This window comes from Micropterus dolomieu, linkage group LG12, assembly GCF_021292245.1.
Source record: "Micropterus dolomieu isolate WLL.071019.BEF.003 ecotype Adirondacks linkage group LG12, ASM2129224v1, whole genome shotgun sequence".
Lineage (NCBI taxonomy): Eukaryota > Metazoa > Chordata > Actinopteri > Centrarchiformes > Centrarchidae > Micropterus > Micropterus dolomieu.
The window spans coordinates 22543642-22558410 of record NC_060161.1 but is presented as its reverse complement, the minus strand read 5'-3'; the positions used below and the strand labels follow the sequence as shown (position 1 = coordinate 22558410).

The following is a 14769-nucleotide window of genomic DNA, read 5'->3' as shown; positions in this document are numbered from 1 at the left end:
TTGTGCTTTGTATTCAAAAGTCTTATGGAAATTCAGACTCTTTAACTCTTCACTGGTTGTTCTGGATGTTCAGATCATCACTCCGCTCTGCATTGCCATGAGGGTTAAGACTACATGGATGGACTGAGGTCACATTTGCCTACAAGGTAATTACTATGAATACATTTGATTTAACTGATAGATTAATGCTGCAGGAAAGTAGTTGTTGGAGCTGATATCTGTTCTATTTAACAGCTGCTACAGCAGATGCATGACCTTATTTCTAACAGCAGAGCTGTTCAAAGGGAAACAAAGTTTTCCCATAATAACCATTGATTTGTCTGGGAGATAATCGAAAAGCCTTGTGTTTATTGACATACACATTGACATGTGTGAAAAGCGTGGTCCAGGACATTACAACCACCTTAAAAGTGACCTCACTGGCTCTGAAAAGTAAACCATACAGTTACATTTTTGCTTATTGAAAGTAACAAACTATGTTTTCACATGATTTCTATCCTCTGTGCCATGCTTAAATTGCTCTATAATTTCTCTATACTTCCAGGAATGCAGATATGGTGGGGAAACACTTTATTTATGTGTTGACCCAAAAATAAGAAACATTTAAATATATAAAGCACACAATATTTTCTTGTTATACAATTATACGTTATGCCAGGTCACTTAAACTCAGAAAGTGACCTCAGTGTGCTAAACAGTAGCTATGTTACAAAATAAAATGCAGTATTAAGGGGCACAGAGGATAAAGTTGACTTTAATCATGTAATAATTAATAAAAATGTTTTGCATTGTTAGAACCTTTAATATAATTCACTGTAATGTGTGTCATTTCCTGCTTTATAGGCTGTTTAGTTTAGAATCAGTGTCCCACAGGTCAGTTTGACCGACAAGCAAAGCTCCTCAGCCACAATGTCCAACAACTAATCATCATCCTCGCTGTGACCCTTAAACAGGGTCCAGCTTTAATTATGGTTTTATCTCCATCCCAGAGACTCTGGGTGCTGGCTGCAATGGTGGTTGGGGTGGTGAAGCTATCCGAAACCCTGCAGAAGTGCATCTTCGATGAGGTTCAGGCCCAGGCCAGGGTGGTCCGAGCTGGACCCGTCCACCCAGACAGTCCACCCAACGAGCTCAGACTCAGAGCCCAGGCCGGCCAACATCATCCAGGACGGAGGGCATCACCTCTGCCTGGCCTGTCAGTGGAACAGAGGAAGAGCCTGAGAAAGAGAGCCCTGCCCACTCCTGTCTCTCCACAGCCGATCAGGATTCGGACCTGGATTCCAAAAGAGAGCAACAACCTAGCGGAGGCTGAGAAAGAAAGGCTAGAAGCAGCAGTGGCAGAGGCTGTGAGGATGGTGTCTTCTTTACTGTCAGGTGAGAAACAGACCGCGCAAGCACACAATCATACACAGATTAATGTGTACTATCATGAACTGTTGACCTTTCATTAGTGAACAGAGTACCGGGTCCGTTGCGGCTCACTAGAGACATCAACAAATACTGCAAGTTTCTCTGGAGGAATTCAAGCACTGCCAACTACAACAGGTGTGTGTGTGTGTGTATGTGTGTGTGTGTGTTTATGTAGCTCCAGTCCTTCAATCGAGCTCATTTGGCATCCTCCAGATGTGGATCTGCTTTATCTTCAAAAAAGCCTTTGTTAAAAATAATCACTTAAACCAAGTTTGTGTGTTTTAGATTCATGACAAAATAGTTTCCTGTTAGTTCAGTTTATCCAAAGGGACTGAAATAGAGAATTATGTAAACTTCATGTTAAAACACAAAAATTACCAGAATTAGAGGTGTGAACTTTTATGGCAAACTTGGTGTCTTAGAGTTGATAAACAATCAAACTTTGTTGGATTTGAAAACAAGGTAAAATGAAAGTACAAATATCAGCAATGTAATGATAGAATACATAGTAGTTTTGTATTTGATAAACAATCTTTACCCTTTGACTGGGCTCCATTAAATACAGCAGCAATGTTATGAAAAAGCATGTTAAAAGTTACCGTTTTCTTCCTTCAGGTGTGGTCGAGCCAACATCAGATACAGATCTGAGACCTGCCTGGATGTGACGGTGAGTATAAGCCGATTGTATTCCTGTGGGAAGCTTTGTGTGTACCTGTACACAGAAACTAGTTAAAATCCAGGACCAAATATGTCAAGCATTGTTATCCTTGTTGTCAACAGATCCCAGATGATCATCTGGCCGGATGTGATATTTACCCGGAGGCTGATTCACCTCGCAGGGCTGTTCTCCGTCCTGAAGGTGCTGGACTCCCCGACACGGACTTCCTGCTGTATCTCCACGTGCAGGCCACTGACAAGTGCCGAACTGAGGTAAAGATCCACTGATAACGTAAAGATCTTTGTGCTAAAACATATCTGAGAAATGGTTTAAAGTAAATAGTTACAATAAAACAGAAGACTGAAATAATACAGTAATTGACTGGTTTTACTGTGTTTTGACCTTTCATAATAATAAACCAATACTACCACAAGATGTTTTTATTGTCTTTTCTTTTTCTTCACATCTTAAACACTCACAGCTTTGATTTTCCCTCCCTTGAAATCCCAAAGTTTCTTTTTCAAACATTAAGATGGCATTGTAACAGCATTTCTCTTTTATTTTTATTAGGTTTAAGCTTTTCTAAGCTCTATTGTCTTAAAATGTGCAAAAGAGCAGCAACAGACAGACACAATTGTTTTTAGCTGTGTGAAAACACAAAATGCCAGTGCTGTGGATAACATTTCCCAACATCAGAGTATTACAACAGCAATGAGTAACAAGTAATAAAACATATTTTGTATATTAAAATAAAATATGCTGTTTAAATACATTAATTTTTTATTTCATTTACAGATGTCACTCTCTGCTGTTACTTTCCTTGTACTGCCCTCCTCCTTATGTTCTGTTCACCCAGCCTAACGTGTTGGCCTACGCTGTCCACTGCCAGGCAGACGCCTGTGAACGACCTGTGGCTGGGGTGGTGATCATATGCAGGGACAGACTGACAGGAGCCGCATACAGCTACCAGACTACTGTACAGGTACGATTAATAATAATAATAATATCAATAGGAATACTTCTGGAAATGTTTAATCGCAGGCAGTTTTATAAAACATAATAAAATGTGACAAGCAGCAGCAGGATGAGAAGGAAGGAGGAAGACTCACTCCAGTTCTTTATTAATCCCTGGGAAATTTTTATTTTTTTGCTCTGTTGCTATTTTTTCATTACACAATAACACACACACACACACACACACACATAATGAGTGTGTATGCTCATCTGTTTTCCAGACTGTGATCCATGAGCTGTTTCATGCACTTGGTTTCTCCAAAGACCTCTTCCACACCTGGAGAGACTGTTCGTCCACTTCTCAAGGTTTTTAAACACAATTTCATATTTTTATCTCACTGTATCAAACTATAACACATTAAGTGGTATTACATTATTATAGATTAGTGTGTAATTGCATCATTTGTTGTGTTTAGTGTAACGTAGCGAAATGGAAATGATGTATGAAATGATTCCTAGCGCTAAATCTACCTGTGGGATAAAATAAAATAAGAAAAAAGATACAACGATTACTTGATTCATGATTACTCATTTACATATGCGCACTTACTCAACATTAATCCTTCTTAAATTGCACAGTTGAATTATACTTTGAGGTCAAGTATCTTTTTTGCAACATTGGAGGCCTGGATGAGGAAGCAAAAGTAAGAAAGACAGAAAAATTGCAGATAGAAAACAAAAAAGTAACAATATAAAAATGTTATTTTACCAATGCATTTACTCTTATACTGCAAGATGTGTAGTGGACTCAAAGCATCCTCGCTTAATTTAGTCAAGATATTGGATAGAAATTTCATTTTATTTTTTATTGTTAAAGGGACAGTGGACATTAATGCACATTTCTGCTAGCATCAATGTAAATATGCCAGATTTAGCCCGGAAGCTATTTTAATTTGGCCCCTGATTATTATTATTATTATTATTCAACAAGTTTTCACAAACGTTTAGGCTGATTGCTCTTGTATTAAGCTAAAATAAGAAAATGTTCCTTCTAATGTGTTTTTCTTTGAGTCGTGCTGCAGTGGGTGCTGGCTGTTCTCCTCGAGGCAAAGTGACTCACCCTGATGAATCAGGCCAGATGAGGATTTACACCCCGTCTGTCATCTCAGCCCTGCAGAAGCACCTGGAGTCCGCTGACCCTGAGCTAGGGGGGCCGCTAGAGAATCTGGTACTGAGCAGCTCCAAGTTTTCATATTGATCATCTGCTCTTCTTACATGTCTAACACTTTGTTTCTGTAGGGTGTACCTCCAGGCAGCGTGTCCTCACACTGGGAGTCCCGGGTCCTGCAGGGCTCCATCATGGCGGCTGTGCTGGGGGACTCAACCACAGTCCGGATCGACCCGGCCACCTTGGCTGCCTTACAGGATACGGGCTGGTATGCCGTAGACCTGAGCCGGGCACAGAGTCTAGTCTGGGGAGACGGTAAGGGAAGATGAAGTGTGTAGATATTAAATGTAAACATATACATTCATGTAAAATCTGCATGATCATTATCATAATTACAAAAACATTACAAACAGGAAAATAGACAGCCTGGCGTGTGTCTTAAGATTGTTTACATGTAAAAAAAAAATAAATATACAGTACAATTGAATGATAAATCTGTGTTGTTATAGGTGAGGGAGCCATGTTTGGTTCCCTTTCAACCTGTCAGGACAATTCCTCATCCTTTTTCTGCACGGGCAGGTAACTGGCTTATAATTACATATTTGTTTTCCATAAAACAGCTTATGTTTTTTTGTAGGAATATGATTTGTTTTTCTTTCCAGCACAAATGTTGGCATTACGCCTATCACACTGTTCCCCATGCAGCCTTGGGACTCTCTGATCACTGTCTGGTTCATCTTATCCTGACACACAGGCAAAAACTGAAATCTGATAAACCTGTTGTAAAGACTGTAAAAAGATGGACCAACGAGTCAAAGCAGGAGTTACAGGCCTGCTTTGACTGCACTGACTGGAGTGTTTTTGAGGCTGCAGCCACTGACTTGGACGTACTAACTGACACTGTGACATCTTACATCAGTTTTTGTGAGGACATGTGTGTGCCGACTAAAACCTTCTACACATACAACAACCAAAAACCCTGGTTCACAGCGAAACTCAGGCAGCTTCGTCAGACCAAGGAGGAGACCTTCAGAAGCGGGGACAGAGTCTTGTACAACCAGGCCAGGAACACAATAACTAAAGAGGTCAAAGCTGCAAAGAGGTGCTATGCTGAAAAGCTAAATAACAGCTTTGCAGCCAACGACCCTGCGTCGTTGTGGAGAAGCTTACGGACACTCACAAACTATAAGAGACCTTCCCCCAACACTGCTGGTACTCAACGACTGGCAGACGAGCTGAATGGTTTCTACTGTAGGTTTGAAAACCCCACAGTCACACCTCTCTCCCACTCCAACGTCATCTTCAAACAGTCACCTTCCCCCTCTGACCTCTTACCTGCACTCAAGATCTGTGAAGAGGATGTGAGCCACCTCTTCCAAAGGCAGAAGATCAGAAAGGCCCTCCATCTCTGGACTAAATGACTACAGGCCCGTCGCCCTGACATCTGTAGTCATGAAGTCCTTTGAAAGACTGGTGTTGGCCCACCTGATCCATCTCACCCCGGACACAACCTGTTCCAGCTCCTCCCCTCTGGTAGGGGAGGAGCTACAGAGCACTGTACGCCAAAACCAACAGACACAGAAGCAGTTTCTTCCCACAAGCCATCACTCTGATGAACAGCTGATTTCTGACTCACGGTGTCAGGAACAATTCCTGTGCAATAACCCAGTAACTCTAATCCAGCACCTGTTTACTGGTTTCCACTTATTATTTATTTATTCACCATTCTCTATTTCAGTGCTGTTCATACTATGTCATATTGTATATACTGTATACCAATACACCTACCTCAGGTCATAAGGTCATAGGTCTTATTTATTTTTTCCAGCATCCTTTGCACTATGCTCCATCACACTGTGTACATGTATGCATGTATGTGTACCTGTATATCATATCCACCTTCAACATGTACATAATGAGAATAATAGTTTATTCTTGCATCCTTTGCACTCTGATCACTGCACTATTTGTCAATATGTCTATATTGTTTTTTTCATAGTGTGTATGTTAGTGTTGTCTATACTGTAGTTTGTATCTGATTTTATTTTATGGTTATGGTATTTTTGTATGAGTAAGCACATCGTGAGCAATGTACAATCCTGAGTCGAATTCCTCGTATAAAGCGGATTCTGATACTGATTATTCCTTCTTCTCAGTGGATTTGGGTGTCATTATCTTCACCTCCACAAGGGGGAGTGCCAGACCGATCAATACCTGGAGGGATGTCGAGTGTATAAACCTCTCAAGAATGGAGTGAGTCTTTTACTTACTTTTCTATTTTCAATTTTCCAATTCTTCAGTCCCACATTTTCACTCTTTGTCCTCCTCCTCTCCTTCAGAGTGAGTGCTGGAAAGGGGAAAATGGCAGTCAGTCAACTGAAGAGGACCTGAGTGGGGAAATTTTTGGCTTTGACAGCCGTTGCTTCTTTTCCAACCTGACCAGACAGGTGTGTGTGGCCTACATGGTCTTATCACCAACTGTTTTCTTTATTTACCATTCATTTCTTCTTTTTTCCTTCCTTCTTTTTTCTTTAGAACCAAAGGGAGTTTATTTTATTCAGCAGCTCTGTTCAGGGATGTTGTTATAGACAAAGGTGCACTGGACCAAACAGATACCAAATCCAGGTGTCTGGCTCTGAATGGGTGGACTGTCCAGCAGGGGGGACCATTCAGGTAACATGACACAGCAACATATGTAACCACAGTAGCCTATGCTGGAGATCAGAAACTTATACCTTTTTATGTATTTGATAAAGTGTGAAGTTATGTCAAACAGCAATATCTTAGCTCATATGCATGTGTCTATGTGATCATATAACATAATCAAAATCCCACAGGCATCCAGGAATTAAGCAAAACTAAGCATGTAAACTAAGGGCGGATGAGGTGGCACCTTTTCCAGGCTTTGTCTGATGGGAGGCCCACAGTCTCAGACTTTGAAAACTCATAGACTACTGTTGGCCTGCATAGGCCACATTAGACTTTCGTTGCGAAGTAGCCTAATTTGTTAACATGAGACTGATTTAGAAATCACGGGAGATAAGGTCTACAACTACAGTTTACATTTAGTAATTTAGCTGACGCTTTTATCCAAAGCGACGATTGCTATAGGCTATATGTCAGAGGTTAGTGGGAATACCATACCAAATGCATTGCACAAACAAGATGAAAAAAAATTGCATTATGTGTTTAGAGTGCTATTGATACTGCATGAAAATGTGTATTTAGTAGTATATATAAATATAGAGTTTTTTTCTGAAGCAACACACTGAATCACTGTGTCATCTGTACCTTTAACATATAATAAGACTTCCCCAAGGGGAAATTCAGGAAATTCACATGTTAAAGTCACACAAAGATGGACTCAGAGGTAAGAAAACAGATATTTGAATAAATTAGAAATTAGAGAGATGACATTAATAAAGCTAAATATAATATATGCATTACAATACCCAATACAATAAAAGTGAATTGTGTATCTAGTAATAGCCTAGATAAAAGCAATAAGTATATAATAAAGCATAGTATCATATGATATGTACAGTATAGGTCATATACACATACTAACTAAGTAATGCAATACTATTAAGTATAGAAATTAGCAAATACTATCACAAATAATATACAGTAATGTACAATAATAAGCCATTGCTTAGTATGCAAGTGATATAATGTAGTATAAAAATATTAATATGCTAAAACCCCGCCTTTACCAATGCCTATAATCTTTAATTGACCTTTTTTGTGTACATTTTTGTATATGTGAAGTGTAAAGTGTCCTTAGGTCTCTTGAAAGACACATTACCAATTCTAGTATAAGCTAATACAAGTTAGTATTAATCTTATTAAGAAATGTGTACAATGTACAACATTAGGAAGCTGCTCAATAAAAATACATTTGACACACTGTAAGCTACAAGCAAATACCTTTACTTCTCCACTATTCAGAATTGTTTACAGGGACTTTGCTCATATATCACAATTAATGTGTATTACTGATGTTTAAAATGCTGCATGCAGCAACAAACAGATCCCCGTAGTTATCTGAAATATAATCATATTATCCATCCTGTCTTTGCTGTTTTTAACCCTCAGATTAAAGGATACCAGGGTTTAGTTTTTTGCCCTGACAGAAGGTTATGCCTGTACGCTGACATTACACTGCCCTCAGACGAAGTCACTACATTTCCTTCTTCTATCACAAGGTGAGTATGACTTCAAACCAGAATCCTCTTGCTTTATTATAACCTGTAAATTATCCTAACTTTACTTTATTGCTTTTTGCTCAGCGATCCCAACGAGACTTTAACTTCAGGCCAGAATGGGACCTGGTTGCCCTCCAGACCTCCTACAGAGCTTGTTGAAGCCACAGCGCTCGGCATCACTGCTGCTGTTTGTCTCCTGGTTGCAGTCGTGGTGTCTTACAGGAAGTGTTTCCCCTTCAGGATCAGGATCCACACTGCCCCAGAGAATCACACTGATCTGTAGCAAACACTGCCATAAAACATTCTGACTCAGTGTTGTATAAACTAAATGTACTAAATAAAGAATGCCTTGCAAGTGTTTGGGAATGTGAGCGGTTTTGAGATACCTAAGGCATTGAAAGGTTCTGCTTGCAAACAGACCATAAGCCTCTTGTCCCTTTGATGAGCTCACATGACCTCTGCAAAGCACCTGTGAGATGCCAGCGGTTGTTAATGCCTCTGATGAAGTGGTACATTGAAGCTGTCCACCTCCAAGGAAAGCAGCTCGTCATGGCTGATACTCAAAACCCCTATACCTCAAGACTTCTAAAAGAGGCAGCACTACCAGAGATGTTTAGGACTTTGGTACTCTGCATCACTGTGAAAACAGAAATAATTTATTCAAACCAATAGTAGGCTATATATTTATTAACTGTATTTTATTATTTTATTTTAGTATTTACTTATATGGAGATTGAAAACAAAAAGAGAATGAAAAGTGAAATTAACAGATTGAATAAAGATACAGAGATCAAAATGACCACACCCAAAATTAAAGATGCTAAAGTAAAATCCAGCAAAATGATTTTCACGAAAACAGAATAAACAGAGATTCAATTACTTGAAATGTCATAAAACATGATAATAACCATGCTTTTGATTTTGTTGAGTTGTGCACTCGACACCCAGATCACTGAGCTCAGCCCTCACTATGCGAGACTTGCAGCCAGGACAGTGTTGAGTGAAGTTACACAGAATGAGAGGTTTTTAAAATCACCCTTGAATTTTCATTGACAACAGTTTTTCATAGTGTAAATATTTTCATTGAAATACAAATTTGATGTCCAAGTCCTTGGCAGCATTACTGAATATTTTCTTTTCATAGAACTTCATTTCTTCTTTGGTTAGAAGAGCCATTTTACAAACCTCCTCATATGGCCACTCAACATCACAGTCAGGTTTGCCACACCCAAATCTGTACTCACCCTTAGATAGTAAAAAGAAAAACAAAGAGTGAAAAATGTTGAGTAAATTCCTCAGCTTCTGTCAGTTTGCTGCCGCTTATGGTTCACTGCTATTAACCAACATCAATTTCAAATTTCACTGAAATGACACGTGTGTTTCTACCGTCAGATAGCCTATAGTAACATGTATTTTCTGTTAACAATTTTAAAAAACTACAAAATTCCTATTTAACTACACAGGCTGCCATTGTGCATTTGTCTGTGAAGTTTATTCACTGAAACATCTTTGAAGTTGATGATGAATGTGAAGTAAACAGTGTACCTGGTCCACCAACCTACCACACCAGTTGGTGACAGACATAGGAGTGACAGCATGACCACAGGACATCTATGCTCTGAGAAACGCACAAAAACAAGGATAAAAACGAGGAGCAAAATAAGGCACTTTGCAGAAGATTATAGCCACATGGTGTTTATATTTTAGGACTAAGGCTTGTTAATGTGACATTTGGCTACTTACAGTCTAAGTCATCGTCGACATTGACAAATGTAAGTGTTCTGTCTCGAGGGTCGTAACACTTCTCCTGTTGTGTCATATTGCTTGTCTGTTTTGTGGAGTTGCTCTGTTCACTTGTCACGCTGTTGCCCATCTTGACTAAATGTAATATTTTGCCTACTCACTCAAACTAAACACTCTGAGGCTTTGAGTTGTTTCAGTTTCTTTCTCTGTTAATTTAAATTTAGTCATGTGATTGTTAGTTCATCCACATCATGTAACGCAAGTTATGAAAACAAAAAAAAAACAATTGATATCATGTAGGCCTAGCTATATTTACCTGAAGTTTCAGTTTCTCAATACAGGCTACTAACGTTACAGCCGGAGATATATAAATAATGAGAGAGACACACAGAGAGAAATCATTGCTTATTGCGTGATTCAACATTTCCCTCTCTCTCACATATTGCTCAAGGAGAGACGCAATTCTGCCCTTTATGGTAGGTATAATGTTAAAGTGTTATTATTTTAGGCATTGCTGGCTGCCAGCACACTGCAAGCATATTATCATATACAAGGCCTAATTGGAGGATGCATCAAAAAGCCAATAATAAACAAATGAGCTACAGTCAATACAGAGTCTAATACAGTACAATACCAGGCCTCAACCTGTTAGGTCAAAACTGTGTGCACGCTGCAAGGCATTCTCATCTCAGTGTCTGTCTGTAGCGGCTGATGGTGGAGAGGTGCAGCCATCCTGTCATGCGGTGCGCAGTGTAGTTAATTAGGAAAGTATATTCATTTAAGTCTGTTGATCTTTTTGGTGTAAATAATAGTAGCCTAGGTACTAATTACAATGAAAAATACATTATTTGTGATTCAAAATAATGGCTGTTGATAAATAAATTAGTGACACCCACACATGCATGATTTTACTGCTTCCATGGGAGCTCAGACCATGAGGTAAAATATACTATATAATATATTAAAAACTTATTTTAAGGTTCAACCTGAAGGCTATTGTGTAAGATTCTATATATAGCCTACTATTATAAGACTAGCATTTACTCCACTTTTTACTTAAAGATGATGACTTGCGGATTGTGTTCCGAGTCAAGACGCTGGAGGATGAGACCACTCTGGATTCCTCTGAGATAAAGCACGTCTACAGTTCATACAGTACCGAGACTGTCCGGAGGCCTGATGAAGACAAAACCGGCAAAATCTCATCAAAACCACAACAAGACCAATAACACCTGTATTCAAAACAAGCTCAAACAAAGAAAGACATCACTCTGTACTTCGTTTCTGATCTTTGCAAACTTCGGGGGAGCCATCAGCTCCCCTAAAGCATGATTTGTAATATTTTGGGGGTCTCTAATATTGCATGCTTTAACAGCATGCTTTATTGCCATTCATTTCTATATTTCTCTATCATCGTGGATCCGTGCGTAAAATCAGGAGCGTCAGACTTCATCCAGCCAGAGGCCGGTGGCTCCGCGATCTCTGGTCCCTGGCCCTGTACCCTCTGCCACGCCACTCCCTCTCCGGTACGGGTTGTGTCGCTATAGCCCACAACAGGTGTAACACCAAAATGTGTGACCTATCAGATTCTGTGACTACACCCAAACAACAATGTTTTCCTAACCATAACCAAGTACTTTTGGTGCCTAAACCCAACCAAATTGAAACCGCTTCACATCGTCAACAAAGCCTCTGGCGCTTAACTTGCCATGTGTGTCACAGAATCTGATAGGTCACACATTTTGGTGTCACATCAGCGCGCTGTGAACGGTTCGTGATCGTTCCCTCTAGTTGGACGAATATTACGCATGCTCCATGCACTATCATCTGGGGGCTCCCCGCAGCATCACGCAACTTTCTAATTCTTCCCTCTTATGGAGAAAAGAAAGGTTAGGTCGCAGCTGCAATTAATTATTAATAATAATGAGACAAACATGCCTGATACTTTCACAGTCAGCCCCACGCTTGCAGCTATCTATTAATGATTCAGCAGTAAGAATCACGGGCTGATAAACTTTGTTTATCAACTCTGCTAATAAAGTAGCCTACATAAAAAAGGGACCTGTTGAATTTTACAAGAGCATTGTTATGCACTAACAATGACACTAACTTTAAAAATCAAAAATGAAAAACACTAAGTTATGAGAATTGTGCAAAATTAAGTCAATAGTCTGCAATTTAAAAGTAATAAAATGATTAAAACATCCAACAAGAGACTCCCAGACCTTCTGCACAGGTGACTTGACAAATGTGAAATAAACAGAAAAGGAGACAGACTGTGCATCATAAAGGCATTGATTAGAAAGCCCTTTTATTTATCTTTTCAAAACAGGCAACATTCATTTAATTTACTTGTTAGAGTCTGCCTGTTCTCACAGGTATTTTCCACAAGCCCCATTGTGAAAGCTTATAATTTCCCCCGGGATTCCCACAGAGAGAAGAGCATTGATTATGATGTTTAGCCTTTGTTTTTGGCTTTCGGTTTGGCCGCATGTGCACGTTAGTTCACGTGAGTTGAGCTAAGGGCTACAGAAAGTCCCTCTTGATATATTTTCGGTTTCACATTTTATCCTCTATAGGCACACTGCATAATGACAATTATTTTCTGTGCTAATAATTTACTGACAGGAGCACGAGCCTGTGTTCGGAGCACTGATAGTGAGAGTTTGATTCGCTAAAAAAAAGGAAGAATGATACACTACTGTACTGAAGACTTTTAAGATCAATTTTAAAAATATTTTTAAGATGGTGAAACTTGTGGATAAAAGCTCTCTAGGTCTAATCAAATTTGTTGGTGGAGCTTTCCTTTGCTTTCTATTCTGCACTTTCCGAATATCAACCTGTCACTAGGCAGACAGCTGACAGTCAGCTGTGACACAAACGAAAGTAAGAGTTATAGCCTCCACTACACCTTACTGATGTTATGACATGATCGACTGACCGCGGTAAGAACTCGCTATATATCTGTAATGTTGTCTTATACTACAAAAAAGCAATAAATTGGCTGTTGTAAACCATTCAGATTGCAATTCTCTTAATGTAAAACGTTTCCCTCGTGTTAAGTGAAAGTTCCAAAGACAGAAGCACAATGCATTCATTTCTAACTCGCATTTATGGAATAACATGTGGCTGTATTTTAATAAGTTACCACATAAATATTTCATCTCCATGTTGTTTTTTGGTGAACATAGTTTCTGCAGAGTTTACTTTAGGTTTTGAAAATGATTAGATAACCTGCTCCTGAAGATATACAATCATTCACCACTAGGGGGAACAAAAAATAATTTAAGGTTTGAATAAATTTGGTTTGGTCATCTGAGTAATCTTGTTAAGGTGCTTTTTGTTTGTTTTGCTGGGAAATAAACAGAGAACGTTTATAAAGGATAAAATTGATACCACTGTAAAGACAACATACCAGTAAAAGGAACAGGACACAGAATTTAAAAATTGCAAAATCTGTGTAACTGTAAAATGATGAGTAGAGATGCAAAGACATCTGTGTGACAATTAAAGCTCATTCCATTTCAGCATCACACTCGAAAAAATGAACAAGTTGGAAGAAACTTCTGAGAAGGAAGAACGTGTCCCTCTTCAAACCAGTGAAAGGCATCGAGATGAGAGCACAAAGCCAGAAAAGGAGGAACAAACAGGTCATAAAGAAGCAGAGTTACAGTGATCATTTATCAATTTTAACCTTCAATTATTTTATTCAACTAAATGTTGTATGTTTCTAAATCTCTGAAAAATGGAAATTATTTTTTTTTATAATCAGATGCTGCATCTGCTGAACAGCAGAGGTGCTGTCCTTCTGTGATTCCTCTGTTGTTAAATTTAATTTATCAGATTTTTAACAGGTGAGGTGAAAATGTAAGCAATTACTTTAATTTTAACAGACTTTTGCTGAATGAATTACTGAGTAAATTACTTTTCTTACAAACCCAGAGAGCGTCCGACCGGACAGGATGAAACCAGTAACAAACTGGTGCAGGATGAGGGGAAACACACAGAGGTAGAAGAAGAAGACGAGGATGAAGAGAAGAGGGAGATGGGACACAGTGACGTTGGTAAGGGACAGATCAAAATCAAGTGAAAGTAATTCAGCCCTCATCTATTAGAATGAGTTGTTCAGTCATGACACTAATTTATTTCATGTTGGACATCAGGACCTGCATCTGCTGCACAAAGAACAAGAATGAGTCTGTGTTTTTCTTTCTTTTTAGTGATTTGGCCACAGAAAGTTCACGATGGTCTGTCTAATCAGGGAGGCACATGTTCCCTCAACAGTGACCAGCAAGTTTTCTCCATGACACCAGAGGTCCACGAAAGGTTTGAAACAGCTGCTTTCATCTGTAACAGATATAATTTAACCAAACAATTATGCACATTATTAACAGGAAACATTATCATAAAGTGTTTTATTTGGTTCTAAATGTGTTTTTCAAATTTACTAGTCTCCATCAGTAACATGTTAACATGGTGCAGCTGTCCTCCTTCTGTGATTTCTGTGCTTTAAAATTTAACTTATCAGATTTATAGCAGGTGAGGTGAAAATGTAAGCTATTACTTTAATATTAACAGACTTTTGCTGAATGAATTACTGAGTAAATTACTTTTCTTACAAACCCAGAGAG

At 38.9% G+C, this 14769-nt stretch overlaps 2 protein-coding genes across 3 annotated transcripts in view; both read left to right on the top strand.

Annotated features, from left to right (window-relative positions):
• Positions 1–22: 22 nt before the first annotated feature.
• On the top strand, positions 23–8755 carry LOC123980122 (leishmanolysin-like peptidase 2). 2 transcript variants are annotated; one of them, XM_046064354.1, is made up of 15 exons: positions 23–146; positions 990–1374; positions 1452–1545; positions 2026–2077; positions 2191–2340; positions 2925–3050; positions 3304–3388; positions 4105–4250; positions 4322–4505; positions 4700–4769; positions 6347–6443; positions 6530–6637; positions 6726–6863; positions 8286–8395; positions 8480–8755. In XM_046064354.1, exons 2-15 carry the CDS (start codon positions 1011–1013, stop codon positions 8676–8678), a joined length of 1923 nt encoding a protein of 640 aa, XP_045920310.1. In that variant the 5' UTR covers positions 23–146; positions 990–1010; the 3' UTR covers positions 8679–8755. The 2 variants fall into 2 exon arrangements, with proteins under 2 accessions (XP_045920310.1, XP_045920309.1); XM_046064353.1 differs by having other exon boundaries at positions 27–146; positions 954–1374.
• Positions 8756–13672: 4917 nt separating this feature from the next.
• The window catches only part of LOC123979842 (ubiquitin carboxyl-terminal hydrolase 47-like), a 5870-nt gene continuing 4773 nt past the window's right edge, over positions 13673–14769 (top strand). The window contains exons 1-4 of the mRNA XM_046063952.1: positions 13673–13788; positions 13911–13992; positions 14081–14202; positions 14359–14464. Coding sequence (XP_045919908.1) covers positions 13683–13788; positions 13911–13992; positions 14081–14202; positions 14359–14464 — 416 coding nt within the window. The 5' untranslated portion in view covers positions 13673–13682. The remainder of the gene's footprint in view (positions 13789–13910; positions 13993–14080; positions 14203–14358; positions 14465–14769) is intronic.